This window comes from Artibeus jamaicensis, unplaced genomic scaffold, assembly GCF_021234435.1.
Source record: "Artibeus jamaicensis isolate MK-2021 breed Jamaican fruit bat unplaced genomic scaffold, CSHL_Jam_final contig_3230, whole genome shotgun sequence".
Classification (NCBI taxonomy): Eukaryota; Metazoa; Chordata; class Mammalia; order Chiroptera; family Phyllostomidae; genus Artibeus; species Artibeus jamaicensis.
This window is the reverse complement of record NW_026521764.1, coordinates 4,834,631-4,851,732: the sequence shown is the minus strand read 5'-3', so window position 1 is coordinate 4,851,732 and position 17,102 is coordinate 4,834,631. Positions and strand designations below refer to the sequence as shown.

The window sequence follows — 17,102 nt, the reverse complement described above, 5'->3', positions numbered from 1 at the left end:
CCCACTTTCTCCTCTCCAAATTGGCTCTACAGAATGTATTTCTTCCAGGCACTCAGACCCAGGGAGGGGTTGCAGAGGCCCAGGGTGGCCACAGGAAGGCGACCAGAAACCTCAGGGTACAAGCGGTACCTGGAAAGGTGCAGGGCCTGAGGTTTCTGCCACGTGGAGGAGACTCGGTTTTCTTTCAGCCGGGGAGAACCCAAGGTTGCCGGGAAGGACAAAAGAATGTCCAGCCATTTCTCGGGCTGCCAGTCAGGTGCCCAGGAGGAAAAGCACAGAACAGGAGGGGCCGCAGTGTCCAAAAGGAGAGAAGGGAATCCCACGTTAGTAAATCTGTTGGCAAATGAGGCTCATTAACAGATAAATATTTCACTGCTTCCTTTAGGGCGGATAAACAGTGCGCCCCTGATTAAGGAAAGGAAGCTGGGGACCTTGACTTTATTCGAACCACATGGTTCCAGTTTGCTGTGGCATTCTCGCTGCAGCTGGAAGAGACGCTGCGCCGGCCCCATCTGCATCGGAGTCTAAGCGGGCCTGTCGCCCGCTGGACCTGGGTGGGAGGAGACAGGGGCAAGAGTCGATTCATCCAGAGCAGAGAGACCTGCCCATCAGGCCACCTTAGGGCGCGCGGGCGCTCGGGGTGCAGAGACCCTTCCTGGGCTGGGTCAGTGGGCAGAAGAGGGGCAGAGAGGACCCGTAGGCTTGGGCTAAGGTTTGGTGATAGGCAAGAACGGGTACCACCCTCCCGGCCCCACGCTGCCTCTGCAGGCCAGGCGTCCAGGTGGCGCTGGGCTGAGCGCTCCCACGGAGGCTGGGGTCCTTTCCTCCGCAGGTCCCGCCGGGCCTGCCGGGCGCGGGCAGATCTGTTGGCCACGGATTTGCGACCCTTCCCCTTCCATTCTAGGCTGCTGCGGGCCCCGCACAGCGAGACCACCTGTGAGGGCTGCGGAGATTGGCGGAGGCGATCATGTGGGCGGTCACGTGCTGCGGCGAGCTCCGTCCAAAAGAAAATGGGGTTTGGTGTAAATCTGGGGGTGTAATGTTATCATATATCACGCTACCTCGTAAAACCGACACTGAAAGCTGCCGGACAACAAATCACAGGTCAAAATTATGAGTTCTTCGTATTATGTGAACGCTCTTTTTAGCAAATATACGGCGGGGGCTTCTCTGTTCCAAAATGCCGAGCCCACTTCTTGCTCCTTTGCACCCAACTCGCAGAGAAGCGGCTACGGGGCGGGCGCCGGCGCCTTCGCTTCGACCGTGCCGGGCTTGTACAATGTCAACAGCCCCCTGTATCAGAGCCCCTTCGCGTCCGGCTACGGCCTGGGCGCCGACGCCTACGGCAACCTGCCTTGTGCCTCCTACGACCAAAACATCCCCGGACTCTGCAGTGACCTCGCCAAAGGCGCCTGCGACAAGGCGGACGAAGGCGCGCTGCACGGTCCGGCAGAGGCCAATTTCCGCATCTATCCCTGGATGCGGTCTTCAGGTAGGCGCAGCCGCCGGGCGGGCCGCAGGGGCGGGCGGACTGGGAGCCCGGAGCGCGGGGCTGCGGAGCGCGGAGCCGGGCGCGGGGCGGCTGCGAGCCGGCGGCCCCGTGACTCCTGGCGGCGCAGCCTTTCTGGTTTTAATTAGAGTCGAGGCGCCATAGCGTGGAGAGCCCGTAGCATTGTATGTAAATGAGGCTCATAAAACTTTTTATGGCCCAATTAATGGATTCAATCCTCGTAAATTTATTTAACTCCATTTGCCTTGGAATTTTAACATTAACTTTATTTGTTCGCTATTCTCTCTCTTTCTCACCCCCTTTCTCCTCTGTCCTTCCCACCTCCTTTTTCTTTCTGCCCGGCTTTTCTCTCTTAAAAGCAGGAATAGCCTAGCCCGTCAGGGCCCCTCGCACGCCCTGAGCCAGGGGCCATTTAAAGGCTGAGGCGGGGGTGGGATCGGGCACAGAGGGGCCGAATGCCCTAGGAAGGTCTGGGGATGGGGGCGCGGGCCACTGGGGAGGAAGGGGGCCCTTGGAGTGAGGACCACCGAAGGCTGCCCACTTGCCTAGCCAGGCGGGGAGCGTCCCGTCTCGTCTTTGAATGACAAAAAGTGCAGCGTCTCCCACTTACCCACACTCTGTATTTACAATTTCCCTTTGTCAGGGGGAGGCTAGACATTGTGGAAGCCTAGCCGGCTGGAAAGGGAGGTTGTAAAGTTGGGATTCTGCGCCTGCCCTCTTCAGGGAGCTGCCTGTGTGTCTGGCACCGCAGTTGGGGTCTCCCCTATCACTCCCGCTCCTCCCCCAGCTGGGCTCCGGGCAGAGGGGGACGCGCCCCGGGTCAGGGCTGGAAGGAAGGTCTGAGCTCCGGGGCGGCGGCCTGGCGAATGCAATGTCCTCTCTGTGTCCCTGTCGGCTTGTCTGTCCGTGTGTCCACGTATCCACATGTCTGCTTGCAGGGCCTGACAGGAAGCGGGGTCGCCAGACTTACACGCGCTACCAGACGCTCGAGCTGGAGAAGGAATTTCACTTCAACCGCTACCTGACCCGGCGCCGCCGCATCGAGATCGCCCACGCGCTCTGCCTCACCGAGCGCCAGATCAAGATCTGGTTCCAGAACCGCCGCATGAAGTGGAAGAAGGAGCATAAGGATGAGGGGCCCGCCTCGGCTGCAGCCCCCGAGGGCCCTGCGCCCGCCGCCGCCGCCGCCACTGCGGCAGACAAGGCTGAGGAAGAGGAGGACGATGAAGAAGATGAGGAGGAGGAGGAGGAGGAATGAGCGGCCCAGCCCGGCCCTCGGCTGCACCAGACAGTCAGGAAAGCGTCTTTAGAGACTCACTGATTTTATTTACAAAAGTGGAAAAATAAAAAGGAAATGTTATAAAAAAAAAAAAGAAAGAAAGAAACAGTCCCCAACCTGTACCCCAGCTACCCCATTACCCACTCCAGCTTCCCACTTTTCTGGACAGCAGCCGCCCAGACTGAGTCCCCCTGGGGATCCTCTCTGCCTCTGAGGAGCCCCCCAGCAGACACCCCCCCCTCATCCTAAGGCCGGCTGGCTCTGAGCTGGTATGGCTAAAGTACTACCTAGCACATGCCTCCGAGAGAGGCACCCCAAACTACCTATGGGCCCAGCCCCAGCGGGCCTCCATTCCCAGGAAGCCCAGAGTGTCCCTACACTGGCAGACACCCAGCACCTCCCCCACACCATCAAGGGCCCGACTCTCTCAGTACTACCTACTTGTCCCAAACTACCTATTTTGTGCTCCCTGGCTTGCCTGCTACCTAGTGCCGGCCCCTCCCAGGCTAGGCCCCTACTGCTTGCAGATGGCAGCCTTCAGGGTCCCTGAGGCTGCATTGAGAAGGTGCTGGGGTCTGGGGACCAGGGCATTGGCTTCTATTTAAATTGAAAATTAATATATTTATTCCAAAGCATTCTAAGTGCTGCAACCTAGAATCCCTCTTCTCTGGCCTGAGTACTCCAAGTTCAGGCCCGTCACCCCCCACTTCTGGAGGGGAGCACTCCCAAGCTACCTGAAGATTTCTGAGTTAGCTTCTGCTTAGTAGGACCACAGAGATGCTCCCAGCCTCCTTGCCCCTCCCTGTCCCTGTGTCCTACTGCCCAGCCATGTTGAATATGTACACCCTGACTTTTCCTACAGTAGCAAATATTGTATATTTGAATAAGATTTTTTTGTCATTTATATAGTCTTGGAGCTCATTTGTAAGGCAATGTCTTGACTTGGGAAGGATGTGTTACTGAGGTGACTTTGTAGCATGGTGTGTTGTCTTGAGCTGATTCTGTAGCAGGTGGGGAGAGCCAATGCCCCCCCCCCAGGGCCCTTCATCTCCTGTGTTGTCCGGCGTCCCCCTTGTATCCCCCTCAGCTCCAGCCTGGAATTCCAGGAGCAGGAAGGTGTGCTTCCAGCCTTGCCCAGCTAATGATGTTTTGTGTAACAAAAAAAAAATAAAGATGCTTGGTGACAAACGTGGCCTGCTTTATGGGGGGGGGGTGCCGGGAAAGAGGGTAGCCATGGCTGGAAAGCAAGCCCTGGCTCTGTGTGTGTGTGCGTGTGCGTGCGTGTGCAAAGGGGTTTCAGGGAGGCAAAAGTGGAAGCACAGATAGGGTCCAAGTGTTGGGTGTGCATGAATTGGTGCGTATGTGTGTCAAATTCTTTTTGTGTGTGGATTTTTAAAGCGTGGGTGTATATATGTATGTGTGTGCCTCTTTTGTATGTGTATTTCTTTGTACATCTGCGTGCAGCTTTACACGAGCCCATAATTATGTATTTCTGTGTCTAATGGAATGAAAGTGTTTCTGCATGCAAATAATTGCATGTATTTATCTGTCCATAATTCAGTGTATGCGTTTCTGTGTGGCCACAATTGTATGTGTGAATTTCTCTGGGTGGAGATTTTTCGTCTGGTGTGTATGTGTGCACGCACACTCAGCCTCCAGGTACTTTGGAAGCGAAACCTTCGATTGGTACATTATGTTCTATGAACCTCCCTAAAAACCTCCATAAAGTCCAAGAGCAAATGTAAAATCCACTCTTTCCTCTAAGGCTGTGGGATGGGCTTGCAAAAGGGTATCACCCCGCCACCCACCTGGAATTCGCCAGGAGCCCTGAACCTAACGCCAGGCTGGGAGGTGGGATTCAGGGCCTTTGACCAAGGCCGCCCCCACTCCGCATTCCGGCTGAGTGTCCGCCGCCGCAGCTCGGAACCCTGAGAAGGGGCAAGGGCCGCAGGCGCCCGCTGGAAGCCTGGGCAGGGGCGTCTGGGCGCCGGGAACGATGAGGGGCTGGGGAAGGGGCGAGGGGCGGTGTGGATGGCGCACCCCGGAGTGAGCGCGGCGGGCGAGGACCGCGACTCCAGTCTGCCGCCTGGGCTGGGCTCGCTTCTGGTTGCTCATTTAGAAAACCCGGCCCAACTGGGTCTGCAAAACCTGCGGCCCCAAGTCGGGGCGGCCTCCGTGGTAAGATGGCGCCGGTGTAAGAGCTGCCTCCTCTTAGAGATGGGGAAAGGGTCATAAATCCGTTGTTGTTTATGAAAATTTACAACTTTGCAATACAACTTTATGAGTTGTTCGGCCCTTCCATTGGCCGCTGTCGGTCATGTGGATGGGAACCGTGAACATGAACTTTTTTATAATTTCCCTTGCGAGAATAGAGCCGCATTCTTTCGCTCCGCTCCGTCCTGCCTGCTTCGGAGCTCCCTGCCTTACAGCCCGGCTCCGCTGCGCTTTGTCCGGCGATGGAAGGCGAGACGAGGTCCCGGGCCGGCCGGGCCTGGCGGCTCCAGCTGGAGGTGGGGCGCGCCCAGTCCCCGGCGCCGCGGCGGCCGCTTTGCAACTCGCAACCTGGCTAATTTCCTGCGTCCTCTGGCACCAGGAAGGAGGACAATTCGTCTCCCCGGGCTGCCCGAGCGACAGCTGTCAGAGGGGCAGGAGCTTCTGGGAGCCGCCATCTGAAGGTGAGACATGTGGGGAGACAGGAGCAAAGGTGGTGAGATGGCAGCCGCGCCGGCGCGGGTGGGAGAGGGCACCCAGGGTGGCTGTGAAGAGGGGCATGCTACCGGTCCCCCACACTCCCCCGTTCACATTCGTCCCCTCGTCACACGACACCACAGTCCCCCGCCACCGCGCGCGCACACACAGACACACACACTCCCTTTCTCCTCTCCCTGGCTCACAGTGGCAGCGAATGCCCGCCTTCCTTCCGGTGGCACAGCGCCCGGGCACCGGGGCGGGAGCGCCGGGGTCTCTCTCCCTTTGCCCAGCGACCTGGCCGAGCCCCAGAGGAAATGACCCTGCACCCTGCGTTCCCTGCCAGCCTCTCGGATTTGGATTTTTTTCCTCTTTTTTCATTAATGACCAAATTGGTTCGATTGAATTCCCCAACGACTGGGGGGATAGATCCCTGCCTGGTAAGGCGGGAAGAGATGAAGGCAAAGTGAATTTATTGACAGGCGTTTGATAGCATCAACACAGTACCTTCTATTTTCCTGAGAACTGGTTTCTGGAAAGAAAGGTAGAATTGGGGGTGGGGGGCGACGGGGAGGGAAACAAACAAAAACTTACTAATCCAGCCAGAGACCTCTGCTGATGGCCTGGTTCCTTCCACGCGGTTTTCGGATGACAGCGATGTCAGAGGCGCGAGGAGAGGGAAGAGGCGCGCGGGTGGGATTCTGTGTGGAAGGAGAGGATGGGGTTAATTGGCTGGGTGTCCCTTGGCGGGAAGTTTCGGTGCAGAGGGTTGAGTGGTGTTATTCCGAAGGGCAGGCGCCCGCTGCTGCGGGTGAAGGGAGGACGCCCACCGAGTCTGGGCGATGGGGGGACCCCCCACCCACCCACCTCGGCGCAGCGGGCCGCGGACCGCTCACCGCAGTCGGCGAGGGGTGGAGAGGACTGAGGAGCGTCCGGGGCGCGGGCGGCGGAGGGGACTGCCGCGTTATCTTTACGTCGCGCGGTGGCACACGGCGCGGTTTGGTCTGGGTACCTCTCGGCCGGATTTGCCCCCGGAGCTCCCCGAGACAGCGGCCAGAAACCACCCAGAGGTTTTGGGCTCGAGTTCTTTATGTTTGGGGGTTTTTTTGGTTTACGTTGTTTCTCCACCTTAAGATACTACCTTGGTGTGCATGAGATAATGAAGAAATAAGTGGCTGTGGAGGTTCGAAACGCTCGCGGGCGCTGTGGGTGCGCTCAGGGCAGATAAAGCCGCGCATTTGCATTGCAGGGCCGCGGGCGGCCTGACTGCGGCTGCCGCGGGCCCATTATTTATTGCGGCCGAGCCCGGGCGGCTCGCTGCTGCCACGCTGTGGCCATCTCTGGGACCGACGCCAGCCGCAGCCCCGCGTCGTGCAGCCTGGCGCGACTGCTGCTCGGGCCCCTCACAGATTCCCAAGCAGGCCGAGCAGAGGGGGGCGAGGGAGGACCCGAGGGGCGGTCTCCCAGGGCCCTACTGGCCGGGAACCTCCCCCGCCTTGGCCACCTGACAGGAGCTGGACGCCCGACTACACTCGGGTTCCCCCTCCCCCCCTGCACCATGGAGACTGGTTGCACAGGCCGCCTGGCACGTCATGGCTGCTTCAGTCCAAACTGCGCGTCCCAAGGCGCCCTGGGGGCGCAGGCTGGTTCGGGGAACGCAGCGCTTTGGGATTTCGAAATCACAGAGACCACTGGTAGTCCTGAGGCCTGCAGGCCTGGCCCTAAGGAGGACTGGCTATGGCAAGGAAGGCGGGCTTTGGCTCCAGGCGAGACCCGGTGACAGGAGCAGGCCACACCTGTGTGCTGTGGGCTCCGGTCTGGGCTAGAGATCAGGGCTGAGGAGATGGCCTTCAAGGTCCCCCCAACACCGGCAGGGCGCCCTCCAGGCTGGCAGAGGTCGAGGAGCTCAGTGGGCAGCCCAGGGAAGGGGCGGCTTGTGGGGGCCTGCTCCCCATCCTGTCCCCTTTTTGAAGAGAAGCTGAAAGGTAAGTGGACTTTCTGTGTGGCTGTGACCGAGAAGAGAGCGCCCTGGTGACCATTCTCGCCATCCCAGGAAAGGACCCCTCCACTGTCTGCGGTTCATATTCTTGCCTGAGTGTTCTCTCTGTGTGTGTATATATATATGTGTGTGTGTGTGTGCGTGTGCGTGTGTATTCGCTGGTTGGAGAAATAAATTTGGGTGGCTGCCAACATGATATTTACCAGCCTTGGCTAACATGCATAGATTTATATTTAATATATTTTCCACCTTATTACCTATAGAAACTAGAAATATAATTTTTTTGGCTCTTAGCTGAGAACTCAAATTATCTTGTTGACTGGGACTATTAGGAGATTGAGAATCCAGGTCAAAATATCACAAATAATAATAACAGCAGTAAACTGCCACCAACCCCAACAGTGTGTGTGACGTGGAGGAAGGAAGCAGAAATTATAAATGTAACCATTTGTTAATATCTCCAAACGGTTTTGCGTCTTATGTGATAACTTGCTTGAAACCACTGTCATCTCATGGTCTTGTGTAAGAAACGATAACTTGACATGATTTTCTTGTGATGTAGCTTTTGAAAAATAATTCCCATGAAATGTTTTGACTCTTGAGTTTTTATTTTCTTCTATCAGATCCTTTCCCTGAAGAAATGCCAGGGAAATACAAAATTCTACCCTTTCCTGCCAGGACCATTTTCATAAATGCAGAGGAGAAACTTTCTCTGTTGGGTTGACTGGGGCACAACCAGAAGGCTTCTAGGTACAGCCCCCAGGGTGGGAGCAGCCGCCTTCAAAGCTGTACCCTAGGCTCCGTGCACCTAGCTGACCTCGGCCCAGTTCTTTTCCATTTTCTGTTCCTTTTGGGGGAAGTGAGTGAGGGCGAGGGTGGGGAATCGAAAAGCAAGGAAGAGATGAACAAAACCACTTCCAGATTCCTAGGGGGGCATGGCCACCCCCACAAGTCCTGAACCCTATTCTCTGTATTTGCCAGAGTTTTACAGAGGTTATAAACACCCTCTGGAAATTCAACCAAATCATATAAATAGTCTTTCTTCAGTCTTCACAGAATTGAGGATTTTAAAGCTAATTCAAGGGGTTTTGCAATCCCCCCAAATACAGTCGTAAAGATGCCCTTGGAAAGATATCACATTTTACAAAATGAGATTGATCCTTGCGCCGTGAAAGTCGACTCTCTCGAAGGCACACCTCTCAGGCAAGAGAGAGCAGCCCAGGGGGCAGGCTTTTCCTGTCCTGTTTGGGGAAGGCCGGGCCCAGGACTGCGATCAAAGCAATTCAGACGATTCCTGGAGCTGGTGAAACAACTGGTCCCCGTTCTGGAGCGACTGTCCCGGGCAGGCCCCTGACCAGTCCCAGACGAGGCAGAAAAGAGGACACAGTCCAAGACGGGGCCCGGCATGGGGCGCCCCAGACACTAAGCACATCAATTATCCCGCGGACTTGGGCCCAGGCGAACTGCCCTCTATGGCCGGGTGGGTCAGAGACCCCGATGCGTCCGCACCTCTGGAATAAGAGAGATTCTCCGTGTGGATCTGTCTCAGTTCTGAGAGGTCCAGGGGGTGGAGGGAGATTCCCCAGGCTCTGCACGATGGGAGCAGGTCCCGCGGCTGGCTTCAGAGCTTAGTCTCAAGGCCACTCTGTCGGTCCCTTTCCTGTAGAAACCAGCGGTTTCTGGTCTATCAGTTCCTGGTTTCAAAGGCGGAACGGGGATGCACAGCTTGCGGAGGTGGAGGTGCTTTGAGGCCAGACAATCGCTGGCCATTGGAGCGGAGGGAGTCGGGACTCAGATCTGTTGTGCGTGGGAGGAGGGGCCGGCGGGGCAGGAGAGTACCTTCGGCGGAGTCCCGGGTAGCTCCAGGTGAGCCTTCCGCCTTCAGCGGCTGGCAGGCCTAGGCGCTCGGTGGGAGTGGGGAAGGAGCAAAGGAGGGGATGCGCCAATTCCTGAGGCGCAGGAGTGCGGAGCAAGGAGCTCAGGCCTGGTGTCTCAGAACCCTCCTCCAGCTCCAGAACCGCACCCACGGGTAGAGCAGTGCAGGGGGAGGGGCGAACTCTGGGCCCTGCCAGGAGGGCAGGACAGAGAGCAAAGCCGTCCCTGTCACCGCCCCTCTGGGCGCAGGGCTGTCAGGTTTCCTGTTTGGAGAGAAAACCCAGCAAAATCCGACAGGGCAAAAAGGGGCGGAGGAACGAGCGGGCCCGGTGGGGCCTGGCAGCGGCCCGGGAGCGCTGCCCCAACCCCGGCCTGATCCCCACACTCCCGTCCGGGCAGTGCCCGCCGCTGGCGTTCGGAAAGGGAGACGGGCCGGCCGGCTGTGCGCGCCCATTAATCTGCTGGGCGGGCGGCGGGCGGGCGGGCTGGGGGCTGTTTGTAACTTTGCTGCCTCGGTCGCCGTGGTCCCCGGGGAGCGGGCTCCGGCGCTCGCTCCCATTGGCCGCCGCCGCGTCAGCTGGTGCGATTTGCTGCTGTCGCTTTTGGCGTTCGGCCATCCAGAAACAAACCAGTTCGATGACTACTAATAGTTATAGCCAGATGTACTAATACACAACAAATCACAGTCCTGCAGAGGGGCGCGCAAATGAGTTCTTATTTTGTGAATCCCACTTTCCCCGGGAGCCTGCCCAGCGGCCAGGACTCCTTCTTGGGCCAGCTGCCCCTCTACCCGGCCGGCTATGACGCGCTGAGGCCCTTCCCGGCTTCGTACGGGGCGTCGAGCCTCCCGGACAAGACGTACACCTCACCTTGTTTCTACCAACAGTCCAACTCGGTCCTGGCCTGCAACCGGGCGTCCTACGAGTACGGGGCCTCGTGTTTCTATTCTGATAAGGACCTCAGTGGCGCCTCGCCCTCGGGCAGTGGCAAGCAGAGGGGCCCCGGGGACTACCTGCACTTTCCTCCCGAAGCACAGTACAAACCCGACAGCAGCAGCGTGCCGGGCAAAGCCCTGCACGACGAAGGCACCGACCGGAAGTACACGAGCCCCGTTTACCCCTGGATGCAGCGGATGAACTCCTGCGCTGGTAAGGCATTTCCCGGCAGCAGCAAGCGCCCCCCCCCCCCCAAGAGAGTGGAGGGAGAGGGGGAAGGAGGCAAGGAAAGAAGGAAGGAAGAGACATAGAGAGTCGACAGAGGAAATAGAAAGACAGGAAGAATGAACAAAGTTTCTTTGGCTTAAAAAAAAAAAGATATTAAACCCCCCATCCCATTCCCAATGGTGCAATCAAGCTGTGGCAGAGTGAAGGCAGGGCGCTAGTGTCCATGTAAGGTGACACCTTAAGAGATCACGTTTGTGAGTGTGCGTGTGTGTGTGGGGGGGTCACTGCCACCCTATGTGCGACTGGAAACAAGGGCAACCTGAAGACAGAGCCAGGCTGGACGGGAGGGAGCTCCTGCCCACACTACACCCTGGTGACACCCTGCTCAGATTCCCAAGCCCAGAAGGCCTTCTGCGCCCATCACTGATCACTCCCCCTCACCTCCCAACCCCCTCTCCTTACTGCCCTTCAGAAATTCACATAGCTAGAGGCCCTTATCTGGCCTCTTCCAGGGTCATCCCAAAGCCTTGGAGGGCCACATCCTCAACCTCAGTATGTCTTCTCTCTCCTCCCTCCCCTTCTCCCCCTTCATTTAACTGCTCACTTACAGCCGACTTCTGCCTCCTTCTGAGACCCTGCCTGAATCTCAGGCACCCAGCTTGGGGGGAGCCCCAACCCAGGGGCCCCTTTGGCACCAGAACAGACAGCCCATTGCAGCCCGGTTTCCGGGAACCACAGATGGCCCACAGCGCCATCTCTTTGCCCCTGGTTTCCAAACCCTCCACTGGGAATGCTTAGAGTTGGCCGCCGCCTGATGCAGATTTAAAAATTTAGTGTTTTTGCTTTAAAACCCACTCGTTTCTTCCCCCCCCCCCCAAGGAGGCTCTCTGTTTCTCAGAAGGGCCATACAATTTGGGGACATTTGCAAAGACTTAAGAAGGTTGACCATTTTTAATTTTCCCAAAAGCGCTTTGAGTCCTGAGATGGCTGGCCACAGTAACATTTTCACAAAACCCCTTTGTGGATTTAGAGTGTCTACCCTACTCATAGGGTCCCACACCCCCACTCCCAGGCATACATGCGCCACACTCACCAAACGAGACTTAGGTACCCAGAATTAAAAATGCTCATTACAGTGTTTTGCTTGTAATGGTATTCTTACAGAGAAGATTCTTCAAAAACAATAACTTCCCACCCCAAGTAGTTTTAGGTGGCAAACATCTCGCTTGGTGTGAAATAATCGTCTCCCATCCAGCCGGCTTTTGGCCCAAGACTTATGGGAGAGGCTGGAGTGGAGGCGGGTGGTTTCCAGCCCAGAGGCCAGGGGCGCGGGGCGTGGGGTACGGGGTTGAGAGGCGCGGCTGCCCGGATCCTGGCTCACCGGCGTCTGGCCATTTCTGCCTGCAGGTGCTGTGTACGGGAGCCACGGGCGCCGAGGCCGCCAGACCTACACGCGCTACCAGACGCTGGAGCTGGAGAAGGAATTTCACTTCAACCGCTACCTGACCCGGCGCCGCCGCATCGAGATCGCCAACGCGCTCTGCCTCACCGAGCGCCAGATCAAGATCTGGTTCCAGAACCGCCGCATGAAGTGGAAAAAGGAAAATAAACTCATCAATTCCACACAGCCCAGCGGGGAGGAAGCTGAGGCAAAGGCGGGCGAGTAGACGCCTGGGCAGGGACCAGGCCAGTACCGCAACCTCCCTCGGCTTTGCCCCTACTCGCTTGCTCCCCAACTTTTCTCCTCGCCTGCTACCCTTTGGGGGGCTTACGCAGCTTCAGGGGAGCTCGGAGCTTTGCAAACGCCCGAGCACTTATTTTTTACAAAAGAAAAAAAAAAAAAAGACACACAGCCAACCCCAGGGAAGGAGCGGGGCGCGCTGCACACACAGCCCTGCACTCCAAGGCTGCCCAAGCCCTCTCCGGATCCCAGGGCGAGCCCCGGATTCGTCCCCGGCTCCTGTGCTAGAGCCTCTGCGTGCCTCTGAGCTCGGGACGCGGGGTTGCTGGAGAGGGAAGAACCCAAGGACCAAGCCGCTTTTGGTGTCTGGGCGTTTCGACCTCGGTTCCTCGCCACCAAGTCCCGAAGGGCACCACCACATCAACTCCAACCACTGCAAAGAGGGGACCTAAAGCTTGGGGCCCTAGCACTGCGGTGGCCTCCCAGGCCGCCCCCTGCCAGGAAGAAGCTTGAGGAACAAAGGGGGCCCCGAGAGAGCCTAGTCTCTCGGCCCCGCGAGCAACCATCCGTGGAAGAGAAGCAAACAGCCTCAGCCGAGCACAGTCAACCTGGGCACGGGCGGAACTTCACAGCCTGGGAGCGACTGGGCTCCCGAAAGCTCTAGGCTCCGGATTCCAGCTCCCCGTCTCCGACAGTGCTGGCGCTGCCACCATAGCAGCTTTCAGGACCTAAGAAGGGGGTCCAGGGCCATGGGAGCGGCACGAATCACGGTTTCCAAGCGTGCCAGGGGCGCCTGCTATGCCGGGCCTCCAGCGGGGAAACCCTCCCATGCCTTTCGCCTATATTTGTGATTTACTTTCATCTTTCAGATCCCAGGAAAATAACTACGGAGATGCCAGGCACTGACTGCCACGAAATGCTTCCATTAACGCCCTCATTTTACTCCTGGAGGTCTAAGCAAGACCCTGAAAACTCGGCCCACGAATCCCCAGCCCCCAAGAAGAGTCTGTGGCTGCGGGGAGCCTAGGCCCACTCGCTGGGTTCACCGAGAACCCTCCGACTTGGGGCCCGGCTGGCTCCAGGAAGAGGACCCAGTGGTGGAGATTCTCCAGGCTGGATACTTAAAGCAAATCAAACAGGAAACTAATGACACGAAAACTATATTTACCCGAAAGAAAAATCAAATGTGGTTATAAAAGTGTATGGAATTTGACCTCACTTCGGAGAAACACTACACAAAAGATATCCTTAATAGACGCCTGTCATTTAAGAGCGGTGGAGACACTGTCCCTCATGCGCTCGCAAAAACAGAGCCGTAATTGTAGCTGCTGCTGCGGGCAGGATTTATTTCTCCAATTGGTTAAATGGCCTCCCCCCCTTCCCCGAAGGTGATATCTGTATTTTCAAATTTCAGAGCTGCCGGCACGACAGGCAGAACCGGCCCCGACCTCGACACAAAAATAAGAGGGGCTGCACAGCGGGGAAATAAAGTTGTTGTAAATAAAATCCAAGTCACCATCTCCCCCCCCAGTCCTCTGCATCCTCGCCGGGCACGCGATCGGCAGCTGACGGCCTCACAATTGGTACATCCTAATGGAACTGCGAGGGAAATGCAATAATTTTGCTATAATGGGCTGTAACCTCAATTCGACCCCGGCCCTTGCAGCCCCGGGTCGGAAGCGGAGCGATACTCCGTGCTTCCAGCGGGTGGCGCTCGAGTCCGACTGAACGGCGGCGGCAGGCGGCGGGCACGCGCCTGGGGCGCGCGCACCACCCCTCTCGCCTCCACCCAACTCCCCCATTAGTGCACGAGTTTACCTCTAGAGGTCATCAGGCAGGATTTACGACTGGACAACAAAAGCACGTGATTCGAAGTCGTACCCCATATTTGGGTGCCTACGTAGGAGGGAACCAAGTACATGTCCCAGTCATTTCCATAATTCATCATAAATTGTGCAAGGGTGCTATAGACGCACAAACGACCGCGAGCCACAAATCAAGCACACATATCAAAAAACAAATGAGCTCTTATTTTGTAAACTCATTTTGCGGTCGCTATCCAAATGGCCCGGACTACCAGTTGCATAATTATGGAGATCATAGTTCCGTGAGCGAGCAATTCAGGGACTCGGCGAGCATGCACTCCGGCAGGTACGGCTACGGCTACAATGGCATGGATCTCAGCGTCGGCCGCTCGGGCTCCGGCCACTTTGGCTCCGGGGAGCGCGCCCGCAGCTACGCGGCCGGCGCCAGCGCGGCGCCCGCCGAGCCCAGGTACAGCCAGCCGGCCACGTCCACGCACTCGCCTCCGCCCGACCCGCTGCCCTGCTCGGCCGTGGCCCCCTCGCCCGGCAGCGACAGCCACCACGGCGGGAAAAACTCCCTGGGCAACTCCAGCGGCGCCTCGGCCAACGCCGGCAGCACCCACATCAGCAACAGAGAGGGGGTTGGCACGGCGTCCGGAGCCGAGGAGGACGCCCCCGCCAGCAGCGAGCAGGCGAGCGCGCAGAGCGAGCCGAGCCCGGCGCCGCCTGCCCAACCCCAGATCTACCCTTGGATGCGCAAGCTACACATAAGTCATGGTAAAGCCAGCCTTTTTCTAAAACCACGCGGCAGCGGCGGCGCGGCTCTCGGTCCCCTTCTCTCCTTTAACGCCCTCTCTCCCCGTCTCTCTCCTGGTCTCGCCTCTCCCAGCCCCGTGGAGCCTCTCTCCGCCGGTCTCCTTCCCTGCCTTCCTTCGTCCTCCTTCCGTTCTTTGCAGAGCCCTGGCTCGCAAGTGTGCGGGGGAAAGGGCCAATGGATTGGCAAGTTTAGACAGTGAAAGGGGGGAAAGGATAGAACCCAAGTCGAACCCCAGCGCCTCGGAACGCACTCCTGGGTCAGACCAGCCCAGCAGGGCACGGAGAGGTAGAGGATGGCAGTAGGGGCTGTGAATCGGGCTTGTCAGGACGGATAATTTATGAGGAGGGCTACGCTAGGGAAACAGCGTTACTAATTAGAGTCCCCGAAAAGGGGCTTCGGGGGGTGGAATAATCCGGGCGAGAGCCGGCGGGATTCTGGAGTTTGGGGGCAGGAGGAAGAGCAGGAAGGGAAAGGGAAGAAAAAGAAAGCAGGCGCCCCAAGCGTGCAGGCTGGAACAGGAGGCGGCTCTTGGGGCTGGAACTTTAAGGGAGGGTAACCTGGAGGCCACGTAGGCTCTCAGAAAAGGGCCTTGCTTTCGTGGGTTTCTGAGTGGTGGGCAGCCTGGAAGGGCTGTGCCCCCGCCTCGGGGCGCCAGGGGCAGGGCCAGAGGGCAGGAGAGGGCCGAGGGAAAGCTGGACGATCCTCCGGGTCGTGTCTCCAGCCTCGGCTGGACCGATTGTTCCCAGAGTCCAAATTGTATTGTTTTCTCTGTAAAGAGGAAGAGGGAAGGAAATTCGGGAGGGGTGGGCGGTCGAGGAGGAAAGACTTGTTGAGCTTTTCTCCCCTGTACCTTGCTCAGCACCCTGACTCCTCCAGCTGGCGGACTCTGGTGGCCAGGAGCTCAGGAGCTGGTGGCTAAACCGCTGACTTTTCTGTTGCAGACAACATAGGCGGCCCGGAAGGCAAAAGGGCCCGGACGGCCTACACGCGCTACCAGACGCTGGAGCTGGAGAAGGAATTCCACTTCAACCGCTACCTGACCCGCCGAAGGAGGATTGAAATAGCACATGCTCTTTGCCTCTCCGAGAGACAAATTAAAATTTGGTTCCAAAACCGGAGAATGAAGTGGAAAAAAGATAATAAGCTGAAAAGCATGAGCATGGCGGCGGCGGGAGGGGCCTTCCGCCCCTGAGTATCTGAGCGATTAAAGTACTGAGCAGTATTAGCGGATCCTGCGTAGTGTCAGTACTAAGGTGACTTTCTGAAACTCCCTTGTGTTCCTTCTGTGAAGAAGCCCTGTTCTCGTTGCCCTAATTCATCTTTTAATCATGAGCCTGTTTATTGCCATTATAGCGCCTGTATAAGTAGGTCTGCTTTCTGTTCATCTCTTTGTCCTGAATGGCTTTGTCTTGAAAAAAAATAGATGTTTTAACTTATTTATATGAAGCAAGCTGTGTTACTTGAAGTAACTATAACAGAAAAAGAAAAGATAAAAAAAACACACAAAAAAGTCCCCCTTCGACCCCGTTTAGTGCCAATGTCGTGCGCTGCACCCCAGTTGTTTAACTGTGCATGTGAGTGGAAGTGTTCCTGTCAATAGCTCCAAGCTGTTAAAGATATTTTTATTCGAACTACCTATATTCCTTGTGTAATTAATGCTGTTGTAGAGGTGACTTGATGAGACACAACTTAACTTGTTTGACGTGTAGTGACTAGTGGCTCTGTGACGAAAACTGTGACTCTGAGCGGTGTGTCCCTGCGTGCCTTTGTAGGACCCTTTGCACGAACTCTGGAAGTGGCTCTTATAAGCGCAGCTTCAGTGATGTATGTTTTTGTGAACAAAGTTACAAATATTGTCCAAGTCTGGCTGTTTAAGCAAACTGTGATCAGCTTTTTTTTTTGTATTTGTTTTTAAGGAAAAAAAATACTGACTGGAAACAAACAAAAATAAACTTTCTATTGTAAGTTCTCTTGGTCTGGTTTGTGCCACATAGTGAGCGGCTCTTTTTGCTCTTCTTTCTGTCTGTCCAGTCCTGGAGGCGGTGGGTCTGAGGCTACCTGAGCAGCCTGCCGGCGCCAGGACACCTCAGACCCACAGCCTCCCTGACGCTGACCTTCCAGAGAGTTCAGGGCAGAAGGTGGAAAAGCTGTAGATGCTTCCAAAGCTTAAGTCCAACCTGCCCATCTCTGAAGAAACCAAGTTTAACTTGCTGGGTAAAAAAAAGAGAGAGAGAGAGAGGAAGAGAGAGAAGGGAAGAAAAGCCCAGGGCTTTGTTGGTGGCCCA

The 17,102-nt window shown here is 56.8% G+C and overlaps 4 protein-coding genes across 7 annotated transcripts in view; all 4 read left to right on the top strand.

Moving 5' to 3' along the window:
• The first annotated feature begins 590 nt into the window (after nt 1–590).
• HOXA7 (homeobox A7) lies at nt 591–3,955 on the top strand. Its single transcript, XM_053663602.1, has 3 exons — nt 591–664; nt 905–1,492; nt 2,449–3,955. The coding sequence occupies exons 2-3, from the start codon at nt 1,114–1,116 to the stop codon at nt 2,766–2,768; spliced, it is 699 nt and encodes a 232-aa protein (XP_053519577.1). The 5' UTR covers nt 591–664; nt 905–1,113; the 3' UTR covers nt 2,769–3,955.
• An 860-nt stretch (nt 3,956–4,815) lies between these two features.
• Nucleotides 4,816–15,845, top strand: HOXA6 (homeobox A6). 3 transcript variants are annotated; one of them, XM_037126600.2, is made up of 5 exons: nt 4,816–5,299; nt 5,383–5,464; nt 10,238–10,499; nt 11,922–12,200; nt 15,759–15,845. In XM_037126600.2, exons 1-4 carry the CDS (start codon nt 5,070–5,072, stop codon nt 12,179–12,181), a joined length of 834 nt encoding a protein of 277 aa, XP_036982495.1. In that variant the 5' UTR covers nt 4,816–5,069; the 3' UTR covers nt 12,182–12,200; nt 15,759–15,845. The 3 variants fall into 3 exon arrangements, with proteins under 3 accessions (XP_036982495.1, XP_036982494.1, XP_036982496.1); XM_037126599.2 differs by lacking the exon at nt 15,759–15,845 and having other exon boundaries at nt 11,922–13,075; XM_037126601.2 differs by lacking the exons at nt 4,816–5,299; nt 5,383–5,464; nt 15,759–15,845 and having other exon boundaries at nt 6,181–10,499; nt 11,922–13,075.
• Nucleotides 5,377–17,102, top strand: part of HOXA3 (homeobox A3) — a 45,191-nt gene continuing 33,465 nt past the window's right edge. For both annotated transcript variants that reach the window (XM_037126591.2, XM_037126589.2), the window contains exon 1: nt 5,377–5,464. The gene's annotated coding sequence lies outside the window, so the exon portion shown is untranslated. The remainder of the gene's footprint in view (nt 5,465–17,102) is intronic.
• Nucleotides 14,203–16,754, top strand: HOXA5 (homeobox A5). The gene is made up of 2 exons (XM_037126479.2): nt 14,203–14,777; nt 15,759–16,754. Exons 1-2 carry the CDS (start codon nt 14,216–14,218, stop codon nt 16,007–16,009), a joined length of 813 nt encoding a protein of 270 aa, XP_036982374.2. The 5' UTR covers nt 14,203–14,215; the 3' UTR covers nt 16,010–16,754.